The sequence below is a fragment of the Ylistrum balloti genome, unplaced genomic scaffold (genome assembly GCF_031769215.1).
Source record: "Ylistrum balloti isolate Yb309-2 unplaced genomic scaffold, AGI_CSIRO_Ybal_v1 Utg370196, whole genome shotgun sequence".
Classification (NCBI taxonomy): domain Eukaryota; kingdom Metazoa; phylum Mollusca; class Bivalvia; order Pectinida; family Pectinidae; genus Ylistrum; species Ylistrum balloti.
The window spans coordinates 1,819,289-1,839,712 of NW_026782173.1; the positions used below are offsets into that span (position 1 = coordinate 1,819,289).

The 20,424-nt window shown below is 34.0% G+C and overlaps 2 protein-coding genes across 2 annotated transcripts; one reads left to right on the top strand and one right to left on the bottom strand.

Annotated features, from left to right (window-relative positions):
* Positions 1-932: 932 nt before the first annotated feature.
* On the top strand, positions 933-10,418 carry LOC132551326 (nucleolin-like). The gene is made up of 6 exons (XM_060215452.1): positions 933-1,100; positions 3,145-3,271; positions 4,704-4,876; positions 5,707-5,839; positions 7,464-7,579; positions 8,816-10,418. Exons 1-6 carry the CDS (start codon positions 1,073-1,075, stop codon positions 9,034-9,036), a joined length of 798 nt encoding a protein of 265 aa, XP_060071435.1. The 5' UTR covers positions 933-1,072; the 3' UTR covers positions 9,037-10,418.
* Positions 10,419-10,927: 509 nt separating this feature from the next.
* On the bottom strand, positions 10,928-20,207 carry LOC132551362 (meiosis-specific with OB domain-containing protein-like). Its single transcript, XM_060215502.1, has 13 exons — positions 20,058-20,207; positions 19,594-19,651; positions 18,950-19,081; positions 18,654-18,729; positions 18,320-18,512; positions 17,852-17,952; positions 15,890-15,942; positions 15,540-15,635; positions 15,259-15,348; positions 14,517-14,673; positions 11,908-12,121; positions 11,659-11,745; positions 10,928-11,023 (listed from the first exon to the last, which is right to left on the bottom strand). The coding sequence occupies exons 1-13, from the start codon at positions 20,205-20,207 to the stop codon at positions 10,928-10,930; spliced, it is 1,503 nt and encodes a 500-aa protein (XP_060071485.1).
* Positions 20,208-20,424: the final 217 nt, after the last annotated feature.

The window sequence follows — 20,424 nt, forward strand, 5'->3', positions numbered from 1 at the left end:
ACCAGTTTTATCAGTGTTCTCTGAACATTCTGATCAGTCTTTCTGTACGGACTCCATACACCATAAAGCATGATCCAGACGGGATATAGGTGATTTGAACAGCACCACAGTGAGGCCTAGTTTAAACATTTTCGCAACATGGTAATTCAGCATGATAAATGATTAAATCTGAGATGGGTTATAAAACTTTTCATCCACCTTGTTATATAGTCCCAGCGCTGGTACGGACATGACTCTAATTATTCTTTTCTTTATTTGTAACATCATTTTGCATGGATCATTTTATAGCCACGATGTAGACCATTATGTAGAAGGGTGGTTATGAAAGTTACTATTAATGTAGATTTCAAACAGAATTATTTAATCCGGCAAAGCTTCACTAAAGATACACAAGAGAACAGCTTCCATCTTTACAATATATTAACACAAAGGTGAAAAATGCTGCATGAATGTAATCATATTTGTACAATTGAAAACTTCACTGTCCGAAATAGAGCTTTGAGAGTGGTTCATAATTTGTTATTACAATTGTAGATATAAAGCGGCATAAATAAAAAAAAATCACATTGTTCAATATGTCCTCGGCGTGCTTCGAACAGACTTTTGAAATTCGATGCCCTATGTTATGACGTCAATATCCGGGAGCCAATTCACAGCCTAAATCAAAAATTACTGCGCCAAGTTTCTATATATTTTACAATTCAGTGTGCTTGTGCGGTCGTTAAAACTACAGTCTTATGATAAATAATGTACATATATTAAAAGTAACAATCACTTAAATGTGATTTGTGAAGGCACAACCCGTAAGGGCACTACAAGAGGCAAAATTTCTATAGATGGCGAACTTCTTTCGGAAACTAATTAGACTCGAATCGATGCACGCCCCTCACACTTAAACATTATCGAAGCATAGGGTGTGCATACGACAGCATTCTTCGGGATTTTTACATGGCGGCAGAGGATCGGCAACAGTAAAGGGACAATTGTAAAAGACTTTTCTGTCAATCTTGCAAAGGTAGATCTGGCAAACGATTAATACATCTGCAGACCGCATTTTAGAAGAGCTATAGATATGGATGACTACAGGAAGAGATCACGCGGTAACAAAAATTTGGCTGAAAGGGTCTTTGTTCTGGGTACTGCAAACAACGGGATTTCCCAAATGTCGCCAAAGTTTAGAGGAATTCGAGCTCCGATACGAAGCACCGCCACAGTATATGACCGAGCAAACAAAATATATTATGGCCACTTACGACGGATGCTAAAGATAAAGTCTTGTGATCACTAGTTTCGACGACTGGCACATGTATCCTGAGCAAACGTCTTACTTCGGTTATCTATAGAACACGCCTGAAAATCGTTGAAATTGACGAATGAAATACATTTCTACTTGATAATTGATTCATTGCACTGATCACCAGTCTTATCTTTTAGAACCTCCGATCAAGTCCTGCAGATGTCTGTTTAATAGTATGAAAATGAGACTCTGACCCCTGCTAAGGGTTGACGTCATGCATGCAGCATGGTTTAAAGATATAACAATATGAACTGTTGCCAATTCATATTAACCCGAAAGTATTCTTTATAGTTTATTAGGTCCTAGATTTGAAAAAAAAAATGATATTATAACATTGAATTGAGTATATATAGTTGCCAAATCAGTGAAATGCACACTGGCTAGTGGGTAACCAACATGCTCTCCCGAAATGCCAACTTTCACCTGTACCTTTGAAAGGCATGCAATATACTTAACAGTCAGTGACCATTATGAGAAAATGTATGTTTCAATTTTTTTTTGAGAAGATGCTGCCTTTAGTATATTAAAGTAAAAGTTTTGAGATGAAAAATTATCTAAAGATATGATTCTGAAGTGTCTAGCCAGAAGCACTGCCCAGAATCTTGCCTCAATAAATAAATAAATCAGTAAATACAACTATATTTGGCTATCATAATTAACTCTGGTCATCATGATTTGATGGTCAAATATTATAAATATAATGGAATAACCGATCTTAAGATAAGAAAATACGACAATATAGATGTAAAACAATGTAAATCAGTTGAAATTTGGATACTAATTTTAAAAATATGGTAAGAAGCCAGAGTGACAGGTTGGCGTGTGAAGTCCTGAAAGGAATATTTAAGGCTGAATTAGCAACATTTATTGGTATTGTATACAGGTAATATATATCATTGCATAGAACCAAGAATTTAATATTCCAATCCCATTTCATATGGCCTTTATCAAGTATTACACTTGGTATATTGTTTTCAAAATGCCAAGAGCGAATAGTTTTTCTGAATATTGTGAGACATTTACAGCAAATGATCTTAGATGAAGTTTAATGATTAAGCTGCTTTTACTAAAGAACCTCTGAATCTTACTATGGTGGTGCAAAACAAGTATCCAGAAGAGAAATTGTAGCAATTTGAGATAAAAGCAACTGAAAGGATTGCAAACTATTGAAAGAAATTAAACTCTGGGATGCATTGCGATGAGAACAAGCCATGTTACAATATTGGACGCAGATGCAACATGTATGGACAATGCTTCTGTGGTACCCAGACTCTGACCCTTTCAGCGACCTGCAGGAATTAAAATGTTCCAAAGCATGTTGATCGTTTCACATGAGTGAAATGATGCTTGACCCAATTTGACCTTGAACAGCTGTCTCTTTGTGAATGTAGTCTGAAGGTTGAAGCAGTTGAAATTCTGCAAATAAGGACATTTGAACAAAAGTAGAAAATAAAGTTAGATAATCTGGGTTTTCAACAAGTATTAAAGAAATGAATCTTGCAATTTACATATAGATCATTGCTTGTGCCTGCTTAAATGAAATAATTATTTAATCAGCAATGAGATGTAAATTAACAGTGATAATAGATTATTTCTCCTAATTTGTTGATGAACATGCAACTTTTTTAATATTGGGTGAAAGTCTTAATCGTATAGCTGGTTTGGTTTATTTCTAGAAACTCACTGTTTAATAGTATGTAACTTGTGCAAATGTTTGAAAGTTTATTGTAATCCTTATCCAATCCCCATTCCTGCTGTTGAATTGTATCTTGCATTTGCACAAAGTAAAACTCCAATCTGTGAGTTTTAAACTCTCTGCTCATTTTGTTGATTTATATTTATTTCAGATGATGATGAAAAGACTCTTTTTGTCAAAAACTTGGCAGAATCGGTAACTCAAGACACCTTGAGAGATTTTTTCACTGAATCCATTGAAGTGCGAATTCCTTCTCGCCCAGATGGTGCTAACAAAGGGTAAATCAATGTACTACTTTGCTATTTACCGACCATACTTGTTCTCTGTGGAGAATGTTTCAGTTGATTTACAGGGACATAACGTTGATAGAATGCTATACAGGAAATTGTGTTAACGTGTGGAGAATGTTATAGTTCAATGCTACATTTTTACAGGGACTATAATGCTACATACAGGAACATTGTGTTAACGTGTGGAGAATGTTATAGTTGATTTACAGGGACATTGTGTTAACGTCTGTAGAATGCTACATACAGGAACATTGTGTTAACGTGTGGAGAATGTTATAGTTGATTTACAGGGACATTGTGTTAACGTCTAAAGAATGTTATAGTTGATTTACAGGGACATTGTGTTAACATCAGGAGAATGTTACAGTTCTCTTATCACTATATTATTTGATAGATTATTTAAATTTGCGATACTTCAATTTTTCTTCTATAATGGTCATAGACATCATCAGCTGTGAATTGTTGTTTATGAAGGATAACTGTAGTGAGTAGGAAAGATTGAAACCATACACAGTTTACTAGTAGAAACTATTGTGGATACTGTATTTGGATATGTTGAAAAGCGATACATGGGCATATCAAATCATAAGTATTTAAGCATGGTCAACAATACTTGTTGAAAATTGTGAAATTCAGAAAAATAGAGCAAATAAGAGTAGTCTTTTCACAATAGCTTGAGTAGATTTGTGAACTTAATTTTGTTGCTGTTATAAACTGCTTGCAAGCGTAAAAATTATCTGAATTTTTCACTTTTTCAATGATACAAACATCGTTTCGAGTTTTTAGGATGTTCAAATTGCTCTATATCTGTGGTCCAGCTGTAAACCATTTTTTTTATCACTATTTCTTAAGAAATATATGTTGGATCCTTCTCAAATTTCATATGTAAATTCCCCTTGGTCCCTAGTGGTGCCCACTTGATTTTGGGTCTGATAAGAAACAAATGATGGACCAACAGGCAGCCATCATAGATTTTTACAATGAAGTTTGTCATCCCTATTTCTTCAGAAGTGCAGGATGGTTCCCTCTCAAATTTCCTATGTAGGTTTCCCTTGGTCCCTAGTTGTGTCTGTTTAATTTTAGGACTGATCAGTACAACAAAAATTGCTTCCAGGCGACCATCTTGGATTTGGCAGTTAAAGAATATATATCTATTTCTGCCAAGGAATGTTCAAATTTCTTATTGTTAAGAGCAAAAACAGAGAAGAGAAAAGAAGGAAAAATTTCAACTTTTACAGAACAAACAATATTGGGTGCCAAGATCCCTCATGGATTGCATTAAAGCATGCAGTTATTCTGAATTGGTGACTCTTACACAGTAAAAAAAAAGACAGCAGTTTAATGTGTTGTATTTGAGTATTTTGAAAGGTTTCTGAATAAAAATGATATATTTATATATGATATGCTTTCTTAATTTCAGATTCGCATATGTTGTCTTCAATGATGAAGCCACCGTAGAACAGATGTTGAAAGACCATCAAGGTGAAGATCTAGAAGGTTTGTCCTTATATTTGGACTATGCTGGCAGTCGTGGAAGCAGAGCAAAGTCTGCGAGATCTGACTATGGTGGAGGAAAAAAATATGGTGGAGGCAGTAAGTGGGGTTTTTTGGGGATTTTTTTTTTTCGTTATTTTTTTTCATGCTTTCATCATGGCTAGGTATATGTTTAATGGTAGCAATATAGTAATGATCATTTTACCATACAAAACATTTTTTTTTTTTTTTTTTTTGATTATCTCTAGTAAGGAAATGTTACCAATTACAAAGCTTTCATGCAAGTAGTGCTAAATATGAGGAATTGTCATATTAATAATTCAGTGTGTGGATGGAATTATGGCTTGAGATTCTTTTTTCAAGGGTAATGCATTCATATCATTCTCTGTAAATAAATATTCACAGTTGATGACTGGCTAAATTAGTTTGTCGAATGTCTTTCAAGTAAAAACCATCATTGATCTTCTGAAGTTTCCAAAGTGTTGCAATTATTATTGCAAGTAAGGTCCTTGTTCCTGAGGTAGTCATAATTTTACTTTTTTTTCCTTTTTTAAAGTTTATGGCAAGTTTTATCTTAAGAGTTGCTTGAGAAAATTTTAATTCCATGTGATCTGTTTAAATTTCATGTGTTATGATGTGATTGTGGTTTTTTTTTTGGAAAGAATTTAAACAGTGCTGTTTGCATAAAGCAGATCAGGTGACTGTCACCACCTTTCAGCGTGGTATTTCATTGAAGATTTGATGACATGGAAATATTTTATAATTTCCAGGTGCAAATTTTGAACCTGTTTATTAAGTTCTCTCAAAAGATATATGAACATCAGCTGTGCAGTATGCAGGGATGACCAACAGGTAAAATTGAAATTTAAAACAAGAAAAAAAAGGGTAAGTGTCATTTGTAAAATAAAAAATATTATTTTATTATATAGGCGGTGAAAAGACTAAGGTTCTTTTTGTAAAGAATTTGTCATACAATGCAACTGAGGAGGATCTTCTAGATGCATTTGAAGGATGTGAATCTGCACGACTGATCAGGTTTCCCGATACCGGAAAACCAAGAGGGTTGGTACCTTATACAAGATTGATTGCTCAATCAGATAAGATGTTGAAACCAATGACCGACTTTTTCTTCTAAGAGTTTTGCTATTGATCAACATCTGTTGCATGAAATTAAAAATTGAACCATACAGCACATGTCTACGTAGACTACCATTTACAGTGTTCATGTCTGAAAATTAAAAGACAAAAAAAATAACCTAGAAATGATATTTAAATTCCTAATTTATGTGACATTATGACTTTGGTAGATAAAGCAGATATTTTTATTAAATCATTGAAACATTGAATTAGATTCTAATATTGCATACATTTCTTAGTATAATACTTGAGACGGATTGTATTATTTGTTTAGTAGATGTAATGCATGACCTTTAAGATGGGTTCCTGCATATTTTCATATAAGTGCATTTTCTAATGAAAGCTGGACTGATTTCTCTTTTTCCTGTATTGATGGTTATAAGCATGTTATATAATACACATTTAATATACTGTTTAAAATAAAGAAACCTGAAGTTTATGAATATTACAAAAAGAATTCTAATATCAAATTGCTCAGGTTGCACGGGTCCCAGTTTCAGAATGTAATTTGGAGTACATTTTAGCATTCAGTGCATACTTGATATAAATTAAAAGAATGATTCTTACATTTGTGGATGTTTTGGGCATATTTTGAAAAGAATTGGTTATAGAAATTTCTAATGTAGCATAATCTTATGATACTTTATTGTACAAGCTCATAACAATAGGGCTATATCATGTCTTTTTCATTGGAGTACTAACAGTACAGTGGGTGACTTAGTTTTCTGTTTACAGAGCATAACATCTTAGGTAAAAATTGTTTTCACCTATCTAAAATCGAAGTAAAAGTGTTGTTTATGGTGGCCCTGATTTTTCCAAAGCTAATCTTCCATGAAAAACCGTCATATTATGGATGCATTATTTTGCCAATCAATTACCATTTTAAAGGACAATATCCGAATGACATGTAATTCACACAAATGTACAAAATTGTTATGTTGTCAGAGCTTCAACTTTGGAGCTTGCTCTACACCTGTTTTATATATACGTGTGTGTAAAAGAAAAAGAAAACAAAAAACAATAAAACATGAATTTTTATGTTGATTATATTCACCTACTTTCAGCCTCTCATACTCTGAATTATTCTGACAATCTATCAACTAATATATGTTGACTCCAAGCTGATATATAAAAGTTGATAGAATGTCAGAATGATTTGTACTAGGTCTTTCCAGGAAGGGAGACTACACTAATAGTACTAAATTAAGCTGTTGGCACTGGAAAGCTGATCATGACGATCATACAGCATATTAACATTTAATCTAAGAATTCAAATATATTTTCTGAATCTAAATGGCATGTATACTTTCTTCATTAGTATGTCCAGTAAATGCAGGAACCCATCAGTATTAATTGTATACAATTAAATAATGTTTTCAGTGTAAGAAATTTTACCATTTTGTAAATGAAATACTCAGATTATTTTATATTCAGTCTGCTAACATTTTATCGTGATCATGGAAATAATTTTGTTTTCACAATAGGAAGTGAAACAATTCTGTCATCACCATACACATGCATTGAAATATTTTCCTCTTTAATCTGACAGCTTTGGTTTTGTGGAATATGCATCACAAACAGATGCAACTAATGCATTGAAAGAGAAGCAGGGATATGGCATTGATGGACGGGAGATTTACATAGATTATGCATCTGATAGACCAGGTAAGTCTGACTGTAAATTGTAAATGATGCATGTAAAATATATGAAATATTAGAAAATCTTACAAAAAAATAAGAAAAATTGAAAAGTTTTGACTTTGGAATTTATTTAGTGGGAAAATTTTTCTTCACGTCTTTAAATCAGAGGTGTTCAACAATAATGATATTGATAGTACTATGTATTTTGTAGTAAACTAATGTGTATCTGACTAAAAAAACATTTGATGGAACAGACATTGTCCTGTGTGTTTCTGTTCTAGTTGTTTACATTGGAAGTGACCTATTGCCCATCTTGCATTACTGTATATTCTTGGTTATAAGTTGTACTGTTATATAGGCAGCAAAGCCAATTCTTATCGTGTTGATCCACATCTGCACAGTATATAAGCCACACTCTTTCTTACAATGTGGTTACCATTTTGTGACCAAAATGTGCTGATGTAACCGATGGCAGTTATGAAGATCATCAGTCAAACATTTAATAAAGTTTACAAATGAATTATGAATAATCCTTTATTTTATCGATGTATTTTTATAATTATTCTAACTATTCAAAATACGTAGAATAGCAAATATCGAACACAGTTGGCTTGGGCCCATTAAAGGTAGTGTATGCACAGTTAGAGGGCGTGATGATGAATACGGTTAACTTAATCACTCCATTGGCATTTTGCATCTAAATATTAACTAAGACCCTTGCATGCTGACAGTTGTTCTTGAATCTGACCTATCACCAAATCCCAGGATGCAATAGGCTAATGCAGACTTATGCCATGCTTTCTTGTAATTGCTGTGAAGTTACCTTGAAAGTCAAGAAGATATTATTGTGATTCATATTAAACGGTATGATTTATTAAAGTGAAAATGTTTTTAATGTAATCTTTAGTCATCCTGTATATGATAACAAGTGACTGTTCTACATGATCTGTTCCGTCACAAACATGTAATGAGCAGGTACTTGTAAAAAACCCATAGTACTTTCTCGTTCTGGTACACTAAATTAAATTTTTTTTTCAATTCTGCTGATATTCTTTTTTATCCACATGTAAGCTACACCAGTATATTAGCAACAAGTCCAACTTGCACAAATCTGATGGTTTCACAGATGATTAATAAATTTCTTCAAGGAAAAGATATAATTCCTTACTTTAAAAACTAAAAGGGATTAAAGACTTCTTTCAGTGAACACAGTCTCTAGTTTGGATAGTTGATGATTGATGGTAATTTACTTGACAAAAGGTGGTGACCATAAAGGCAGTGGATATGGAAATCGGGATAACAGGAGAGGAGGCTACAGAGGAGGAAGTGGAAGTCGAGGATATGGAGGAGGAAGAGGTGGTGGTTACAGGGGAAGAGGACGTGGTGGTGGTGGCGGTAGGGATTATGGTAGCAGGGACTACGGCAGTCGGGACTACGGTAGTCGAGACTACGGCAGTCGGGACTACGGTAGCAAATACTGAATGATGTCTCATTTTGTTGAAGTGTCTAACTATATTATATAAAAATGTGTAACATTTATTCTTGACAAGAACATCCTTCATTGGATTTAAATATGATCTTGTAAAATTTCATAGCAGAAACATGCTGAAGTGTTACCGTAGTTTTAATTTCCGATATATTTGTACTGCATACATGATTCATGACTTTGAAAATGTTGTCTCCTATGGAACAATAATTTAATAGTATGAGTATTGATGACTGCAAATACAAATGGCATTATCATCTTAAGTATCAAAACCTGTGTTAAATAGGAGATATTTCTGTCCCACAATGGTTTGCTTTTGTCAGTGTTAGGAAAACTAGGAGAGAACCATAGGGATTACACTTAAAAATCAACATTTAAAGATTAATAGCTTGTTGCTTAATGAAGAAATTTTAATTATCTTCCAAAGAATTATGAACACAGTAAAGTAAGATATGGGATGCAACATTCTAAACTTTGAATTCCACGAATTCGTGTGGAGGTTACGTTTATTATCATTGTTTTATATCAGTTTTTGATCATGCTCTATTTTAATATGTTTGTTTCTCTCAAAGAGAAAAGTTTCGATGGTGATTTTAAAAAAAAAAAAAAAGGTAAATTACTGGTCGTGATCTTACATATCATCTTTTACAGCTCTTTGTTGTAATGTTATATAGTAAGGTGAGTGTATGTATTACTTTACTTATATACTTGCATTTGTGCATTGCTTGCTGCAAGACCATTCGTTACAATAAGGAATTGTAAAAGTTTTGTAGGAATTTATGCGACCCTGTTTGTATTGGTGTATCAAGATCATGTCCCTATTCTTACAGATATTGGAAGTTTCTACTTATTTGATAGATTTATAAGATTTACACATATTGTGTTGTGTGGTGGAATTCTTCATTGTAATTATTCATTGTAACAGATTTTTTAACGTGTGGTATTTTAACCTGTTTGTCATATTATGCATAAATTTTGCTTATCGTCAACCACAAGCAGCAAATTTTCTTCCCTTTTTTTTCATGCATTCCTTATATCATTTTGTCACATTTTTCATACTTCACTCGTATTGATTATTTGTAAATCACTTCTTTAAAAGTCCATTGATAAATAATATCTTAAAATGGCTATTTCATTTAAGGAGTTTTTTTGCTTCAAACACCGTTTGCTGTAAGTTTAAGTCGCGTATTTGATCATTCTCCAATTTTTTATTCCTGAAGAAAAACAAACTAGCTGCCAAGTACTCAGCAACAGAAACATCATAATTACAGACTTTGTGATGTCATGAAGAAGAGAAGATATTTGTGATCATTGTAAATGTAAGGTGTACTACGTACAGTTGTTTAACATGCAACAGAATAAATTTATATCATGAAACTTGAACTTTTTCATCTTTGTGTGCATAACTGTCAATAAATCGCCATGCTTTCACATCTTCACATAATGTACAATATAATGCTTGACCACAACCACAACAGTTGTTTTTCTATGAGTGACATTGATTGGTTTTAAAGTTCATGGGACAATGAAGAACTTCTACACTTACAGAGCTAAGGGTTATATTTGTTCCATAAGTATTTGTCGCTATATTTTATTAAAGTTGTATGATTAAGTTGTGATGAAATAACTGTCCTGCTGTAATGTTAAATAACAGGGATAAAACATTGTTACGATTAGAACATATGGCCACTATTTACACTTCATTGACTTTAAACGCTTATTGCTTATAATTAAAACTGAAATATCTGTAAGCTGTGTGTAATGAGCCGATAAAAAAACAGCTGTGCTATTGGTTATGTGGAAATGAAAACAAAAATTCATATTGTAAAGCTATCAAATGTTTAATATATAAACTAATCTAGTATCACAGGCTCAGTGTAAACAAGTTACTGTATTGTGTATTGAAATTCTTCAGCATCAGTAGATTTGCACGAAAGAACTTTCAGGAAGACTTTGCCTGCTTCTCCAACAGAACGACTCAACTGAAATTGAAAATATCTGAAGTTAGTAAACAACTACAAGCTATAGCAAATGGTCCCTTTAATATCTCACTTACTTTACTAATTTTCTATGTACATGCTACCTGACCTTGACCATGGAAACATCAATAGGGACTACAAAAAATTGGTCTTTTCAATTTAACCCGTTATACTTTTTTCACAACTCGCTCTGCTCCATACCAGGGTACTTTGTTTTTGGATAAACATGTTAATGTATATTGTTGACGGAGACATACAAAAGTTTTCAGAATTACATGCAATGCTGTTTTTCTGCTGGGCATAAACCTTAATATTGGTAAGGTTGAGTAGCCCATGGTGCTAAGGAGCATCTGCGTGTTTCATTTGGATATTGGTACATACAGTGAAATATCTGATTCAACGTCCAATTGAAATTCTTATCGAAATAGGTCGCAAAGTTCTTCAATTCCACAATTTAAATACATTACGATACATATTTATATAACAAAACATTTATTTTAAAATGTCCATTGTTCACAGTCACCACAGCTTAAAAAAAATGCCAACATGTTAACACAATTTGATTTTCAGAAAGAAATATTCTATTTTTGTGCATGTTTAAGTAGTGTATTTTAAAGGGAAAAACTAGATCAACATACTTTGAAGTGCACTTTACGTTTCTCTAAAAGATGAGTCCATTTTACTTGTGTCTTTCTTTGAAACGAAACTTTAGGAAACTCTTCTGCCTGCAACAAAATTGTAATTGATTATCATCGTAGGTCTTTATTTTTACTACATAATCAAATTAACTATTTTTGAAGGCATTTTAAGGATTTTAAAAGATGAAATGTATGTTTCTGTTCAGAATTCAGAATTTTCTTGATGAAAACAATAGTCGCTCTTTTTACCTTAATTCCAATCATCTGTTGCGCAACATCACCATCTATACTGCAGTAGTCGATGGTACCGGTCTGGTCCGACCATGAAACAGGTACGGAATATTCCACTGAAGGTTTCGTGTTGTCGACAGTTGACGAGAATGTGTTCAAGATGCCATTGCTGCATTCTGGATTACTGCACGCGTATCCAGTATTTTCACTGACAGTTTGTCTACATTTTTGACTGGAATAAAAAAGACTTTCTACAATGAGACCCGTGATTGACGTAGTTAATATAGTGCAAGTACATATTAGAACTTTAATCAATGAACTATATGAAATTTTCGGGTATCAAAAATTTAGCTGGAGTACGGTATATAACAAAAGGTGTACTCACACATTAAGAAGAATGTACAAAAGACAGTTAATCGCACCTTTCAATACAAATTTAGAATTCGATAGATTACAGCCAAACAAACAATCATTTTACATCAGAGCTTAAATATCTAAGTATAAGTATTAATAAATCGAGACTCAAGTTCGATTTAACATACAAGCGTGACGATATATAAGGCAACACATTAATTTTCCACTCTTTTATGACTACTGAAAAATAAGGTAAAGGATAAATAACGATGATTCTATGACGGGGGAAAATGTACACGTTTTATTCAGTTACACATGTAACGAAAACCGCAATGAGTTATAAAGTCAAAAATTGTAGATGTTGCGTGGAGTATATATACTAACACGAAACAGAAACGCCGGGTACACTAAATATACTACAAATGATTTATTGCTTGGCCTGGAATAATGACACTCGGTCAGGTTGATGTGTTGTTCGCGGTCACTAGGTACACGTGTTTAAAATCACACAATACCTGACCTGCGCGCTCCGTGCGAGGCACGTGCTAAAATACAAGAATCCCGTGCAGGGGAAGGTCATTGAGTTCGCCAATGGAAATTTTCAGTCTATTTGATACTGTTCAAGTATTCGGATTGATTTTTCAAAGTTTGATTCGAATTAAGCAATTTACATCCATGCCACGATTGACGGAAGTCCAGCGGGGACAGGCTATAGGAATGCTTTTGCAGGGTCAGGGCCAACTTCAGGTTGCTGCACATCAACGTCTTGTCCAACGTGTGCGAGTGACGGGGAGGGTCATCGACCGACCGCGAAGTGGACGTCCGCGCGTAACGACGCCACATCAGGATCGGTTTATAAGACTTTCTCACTTACGTAATCGCCATCTCACAGCTACCGAAACTGCAAATAACACTATAGGCAGTCATAACCGCCATATTCATCCTGATACGGTTCGAAACCGATTACGCGTCAAAGACCTAAGAGCCCGACGTCCCTATGTTGGTCTGCCCCTAACTCCTGCGCGTCGCCAACGCCGACTGGCTTGGTTACAAGCACACTCGCCCAGAAACTTTCCTATGGGGCAATGGAGACGGGTATTTTTCACTGACGAATCCCGGTTCACTCTCTACCGTTCGGACGGGCGACGTCGTGTATATCGACGTCGAGGGGAACGTTACACCGACGCGTGCGTCGCTGAGCGGGATAGGTTTGGCGGTGGTTCAGTATGTGTTTGGGGCGGTATCTCCTATGGGTTTAAATCACCCCTGATCGTGATTGACGGTAATTTAACCGGCGTAAGGTATAGAGACGAAATCCTTCGCCCAGTTGCCGTGCCATGTGTGCAAGCACGGAACCTGCTATTCCAGCAAGACAATGCCCGGCCCCATGTCGCTAGAGTTTGTCAGCAATTTCTTGCCAACAATAACGTAATCCCAATCGATTGGCCAGCATTCAGTCGAGATTTGTCTCCAATTGAGCATTTGTGGGACGAATTGGATAGGAGAGTTAGGAGACGTCCAAATGCCCCCACTAATCTGGTCCAGCTCACACGTGCCTTGCATGAAGAATGGAATAACATCCCCATTGCAAGGGTTAACACCCTGATGAATTCCATGCATAGAAGAATCAGGGCTGCGACAGCTGTGCATGGAGGACACACAAGATACTGAAATGTCCGGCCGTGTTGCGCAATACAAGTAGGGTCATCGCTAAAAGGGGGATATTTTTGGCATAATTAGCATTGATAATCGATAGAACCTTCAACAAATGGTTCCATACAGATGAAATTGTATACAAAAATGAATGAAATAATGTAACAGTAAATTATATCATTTAAAAGAATCTTTTTAGGTTACACGGCGTTTCTTTTTCGTTTTAGTATACTAAAAAAGTGAATCTAGCATAAGAAAGCAGAGAAAAAGTATATTACGACGGAAAGGTAATGACTAGAATTTATTGGATTTAACGATGGAACAATTATTTGTCATCGATTCTTATGTGAATCAAATGGCACACGAAGACAAATTGCAATTGTTTCTGAAGATACTTTCATTAAGCTAAAATATTTGGTCAAATGTTTAAAAAGAACAAGTTACAAAGTTACGTGTCAGTATATGAAGAAATGGTATACTAAATTATTCAAAAGCGATATTGTAAAGCATTTTAAGTTACTTAGATGCATTGCTATTTGCCAGAATTTTGCATATTTGAATACATATTAGTTTCATGAACTTTAACAATACCGTAAGAAATTACAGCAATAATAGCATACCATCTGTATCTGAGGACTCGGCTAGTATCTCCGTCAACATCAAAGTGCGAAAGGTACGCAAAGATTATTCCATATATCGTAGGTTTCCATTGGTCTGTCCTTTCTTTCTTCATGTCCATTAATTTGGAAACAGTATAGATGTCTGTGATACTTTCCACTGTAAATAAGTACCATAAAATTAATGTAATGGTCATTTTGATGTTCTTGCTCAATTAAGTATTGGTGTGGTGGATAAAAGGGACGGGTACAGTTCACCTTATTTACAGATATAAAGGAAGAATGGCTGCTAGGAATTCATTTTTTATACATTTTTAGGAATAAAACTATTAAAGAAAAAACCTTGAAACGTGGAGAACATGCTGTGGCACGTTTTTTTTTTTTTTTTTTTTTTTAAAACTTTTGGTATAGATGGATAGTAATATATATCAATGGGTTTTCTATAAACCTAAATAAAAAATGCGAAGCTTGCTTTGGCAAAGCCAATTTATTATATATTATAGAATTACCCGCATTTCGTTTCGTCGGCATTTAAATGACCGATTCCCTTAAAAATAGTTTAAGTATTTTACCAGAACACCATGATAAACAATGGTTAGGTATAGGATGCTTTGTTTTTTTTTTAAATTTTTCCCTGAAAGTTCGTTCTTGAAATGGCTCTTTTCAGTGTCTTATAAAATCTGAAATGCGGTTTTCTTTTTAAATGAAAACATAAAATAGCCATATTGCATATTCAAAACGTTACATGGAGGATCCGATTGTCCTGTTGTTCCTTCTTGTTCCACAAAGTTTTGTGAGTGGGCAAACTGGTACAAACTGTGGGCCTCCAATGTATCTATAAAATAGGACACGCATGTCATAATATCTATCCAAAGTACTCGGGTACACTACTAAACAAAATCACCCATTTACCTCTTCGTCATTACGCAAACTGATTCAAACACATATACCGTTCTCTAGAAAATTCAACTAGCATTGTAAGATATCAGGTGTAACGAAAAGTAAACGTATTTGTACACGAATTACCTGGATTTACAGTAAAAATTGTCTTGGAATCTGCCGTAGAAACCATGGTGGCTCGAAATTCATCATAGGAAACTCTAACATCGGCAATGAACAGCACTGCACATCAAAGGAAAACATTAAATTCCGTTTGTATTTAATGGATATGCTAGTAAACGCTTTCATTATCGATACGTGTGTGTTGATATCTGCTGAATCGTGAATTATCTCAAAAAATGTCTGTGTCACTTTTGTTTCTTCTGCCATTAGGTATGAAAATGAAAAGGATTTTAACTCTACATGCAGCTTTGATTTTGATACGTAATCTTTCATTGCAATGCAAAAAAGGTAAAGACAGTGCTATTCACAATTACCCGTATCCAAGGCTACCCAGCTTTGTGCAATGTCTATCATATCAGACTCCCATCTGAAAAAAAAAGCCAGACAGCGTTACATAAAATATGTATATAATACTATTGATTAAACTGTACTTGGAATGACCATGGCATTTGTCACAGATCATTTAGAGCAAAGAAGTTCTGATCGTCTGTTGCTATACAGCGAATCTGATTCCAGGTAATGTATAGCATGCATACAAGTTTGAATTGTGCATCAACAGTCCACATAATAACCATCCTACGTGCTGTTTTGATTGCAAGAAATTCATACAAACTTTATTTCGTTATTCTTTTCTTTAAGCCTTATGTCGCACAACATCGAAATAAGTCTTATGAATACCTGGCAGAAACTCCTAGAAACGCGTTGTACGAATAATAAGTTATAAATTGTATTTGTGTCAATAAAAGGGACAATTTTCATTTTTTGTTTTGTTTTTTTTTTGTAATGAGCCTACCCTGTCATTTATGAAAATTCTTATTTGATCGATATTCTGCAAAATAATAAAAATGACATCTAATTTGTAAATATTTCATACAATCAGGTTATAGATATGTATATATACATTTTACTTAGTAAGTTGCGGTCTGATCTTTTGAACGGATCCGACATGAGCAGAACTCGAAAAGCTTTTCAGTACAGCGCTGATGGTGAAATACTAAAAAAACGAGAAGTATATATATATTGGATTTTATTTTCCATGATGATAATTTCCTTAAATATGACAACTACAACATGCATCTGCAGCAGTTTCAAAGCCAAGAGAAACCTAGAATGGCATGTTATAAATTACTGGGGGAGAGGCTTGTAAACATTATATGACTTAGGATCGTTACCTACATAAACCATCGCGTTATATAGAGAATTCATGGTCAGTGTCTTAAAAAGGAAGCTGTATTAGGATGAAGGAAGACGAAAGTGAGGAGCCACACTGTCTTCTGTCCCGAGCCAAAACGCAAAAACGCAGCTTATGTTTTAACACTGACCATGCATTTTTCTATGCTGCAACATTAATTAAAAATCAGACAATCAAAACTTCAACAGACTGGTTTTGTTGTTAAATCTTTGTTTACCTGAAGTCAACGTTGCGCTGAATTTTGTCAAAATAATTGCTCCGCGCAGAAATACAGTTCCAAACTTCAGAGATATGCAAGTGATTTTTTGAGTTTTCATAAACTTTTCATTACAACATATAAAAACGCTTCTTACAACAAATAGTTTTATTGTTAAGCGTATCTTTAAGTACATTATTTCGGAATAATTTTGCGGAACATGATAGCAAGTTTTACATATCCCAATGGTATTCCAAGAAACTCTTAAATGAACACTTGTTATTCAGCAATGGGTGTAAAATGAGTATTCGTTAATGCCTCCACCAAAGGGTGACGTTTGTTTTTAAAGCCAACTTAGAGATTCCCAGCGGATTATTTTTATGTGCCAATACGTACCGAGTATAAATATTACATTTTTTCAAGAACCAGTGGGATCTGCGGCATTTATTATGTGAACTTAAACGAGATCCCAAAAAACCCGACAGGTAAGATTTCCTTCGGAAACGGTTTTTCTACCAAGTGATTGTTACGGGAAATATCTTCGGAAGAATTTCATGTAGAATAAGATAGAACGAGAAAATCTTGTAGAAGTAATTTTGCAATAAGTATAACTATTCAAGGGAAATCGTTACTACTCGAAATATATATTACAACGTACAAGCCTATTTTGAATAAATATATTTACTGTCATTCGAGTCAAAGTCTAACGGAATGTGGTCATTGTGTCATTTCGTTAAAGAATCTTGTTATATTATTTTTGTATTAATCATATTTATTTGTGAATTTTTACATATAAAGGCTTTAAAGACTGACTTTTAACTGATCCGCTCTGCCAGATTATTTCTATTTCAAATTATTTTGAAACTTAAGAAAAATCAATTGTTTTACAAAATCAAGGCAAACGAAGCGCATGTTTCATCCATCAGTTTCAGTTCGCATCTCTTTGTTTTCTTTCCTGTTTTGGTAGTTATGTCCTTCACCGGTCCTATCTGAAAACAATAGCACAGAGTACTTCATAACATTTTTTCAAGTTGGTCGTTGGTCTGATGAAAGTGTCAGTGAAGTCAGCAAAACGCCACACTTAAATCTACTGCTTGTGAGCAAGAACTTCTATTCCAGTAGAATAATATATATATATGTAATTACAATACAGTGGGTTTTTTTTATTCTTAAAGCTGTAGTTTTGTAATATACATTTGACATTCAGACTCGACAACTTTACATCTACGTAATTACTTTTTAGAAGTTTTGATAGTCATAGTCATAACTTGGTATCAACCTTTACCAAAGTGACTTGATAAAATAAATTTTTAAGTCGCTGCAGTCGTTAGATATTCTGAAATCAATGTTATTTACCCTTCTGACAACAGTTAAAAGATTGATGTGTTCTCCACTCAGACTCTGGCCGTGTGCAATAACATCTTCTAGAATGTAATAGTCATTATTGGCTTTGATTGGCACATTTTGAAGTCCATGGAGAAAGTCAGCTTCTGGACCCGAGTAATGATCAATGTTGGAATGATTTTCGCTAAATGTGATGTTGAAAGACCTTTTTAAAGAAGAAACGTTACATCATTAAATAATCTGCAACGCTGTATAATACATTTGACGGGTTCAATATTTCTCGTTCGTCAATTGCCAATAGTAGCTATGAAGTCGCTAACGCGCAAAAAAAACTTATATCACTTACATAGGTGTTGAAGGTTTATACTTGTCTTCATAGCCATCGTAAGATTTAGGCTGAACTTGTACATTAGAGAGTTGAACTGAAACGTTAAAAACAATTCGTAAAGATGACTCCGTAAGTCTAAAAAATGAAACAAAAACGTGTACATGCTTAATTTACTCATTGGTTATCACTTATAATATATGTTAAACGATCTATCGTCAATATTAAAACGAAGATACTTTGACAAGCATTTTAACGATACAATTCAAATTCAAGGTTAATCAAACAAAATCTTTGTAAGATTGTACTATGTTTACCAATGTCTGAAATAGCAAATTTTGCTGCAATATCTTTGATTCCAAGTTCTGTTCCCCAGCATGTGACATTTACAAAACAGGACGGCGCATCTCTAAGCACGAAACTCATCAAGTACCTCTCAGTACCAGGGTCTTCCAGGGAAGAAATAAACAATTAAGTTTATGAGATATAAATGTTTAAAAACAATGAATAATAACATTTTCAAAACTACGGTTTCTTGCTTCTATTGCATAGATAACGAAAAGAAATCATAATTACAATGTTGAGCATTTTAGTACGTTATTCAATTTTATTAGACTTTTCGAAAATTACTAAGGTTATTACCTATGATTGCTTACATTTTTCCAAACGGACGAACTTCGCTATATACTGCTTGCTATCTTTTGGGGTTTGAAAAAGATGTATAGTGTGTTCGGTCTTCAAAACGTTATAAGATTTGTTGTCTCATTTACTTTATTTTATAAGCTAATTTTACTTTCGTTTTTTTCACGTTTTCATTATTAATCGTTAATAAAAAAGTGAAAATATATCAAAAGTATCGGCTCGTAAAATAATGTGATTGATATAATAAAATATCGTTTTATTTAGAGACTGCTGAATATCCTTATCTGAATGGACCAACGACAACAAAAGTTCAGCTAACTTTTCTTGCTTTGTATGCACTTTGGGACGTCTTTGGTCAAAATTATCCCAGCGACAGCCTGAAAAAAAGGACAGATTCAGTAGCGCGTGCGCATGAAGAATTTGTTGACCGAAGGTAATGTTTTAAATTGAGAAGATGTCCTTGATGTTTTCTCATTTTGAAAAAAACAAAAAACAAACAAAAGAAAACAAAAACAAAAACAGCAGTTGATGAGGATAAAAGGTCTGTTTTTGGTCGTAAAATAATCAGTTCCGTGGGTTATCATGAAATTAGTATCCATAAATCTGTACACAAATACACTTCAATAAACAATCTGTTTGGACTACAGCATTTTGTTTGTGCTAGCTGCTTCAATAACTTTAACATATGTTGTATAGGCACATATTGAGTTAATTAATAAGATACACTGAGACTTTAAAATAAGGTTGGTAAATGTGTTGTTGACTAATTATAAACTGACTTACGGGACTTGATATTCCGGGATGCAGATTCTCCAGTTTTGTCAAGGTCGTATTCTTTACAATATCACTTTTAGGATATTTTGTTCTGCGATCAGAAGATTCAGCAGCGTAAGAGACATCATTAAAATCAGAAAACCTGCCTGTCCAAGCCATCACAGAAACTGTCGTCTGCTATCAGCAGGTGTTGCAGACGATGCAAAACGATCTCTTTTTGAAACTTCTTAAAATCGTTCGTATGCGAATTCTTCTTGTAAAAACTATATCATAGTGTCCTCATTTTTTCTCCCTCCTTTCTTGATCTTCTCCCTTTAAACGTTTCTGTGATAATGTAGAGCTTGATTATCTTCTTTTATGGGCAGATAATAGTTTG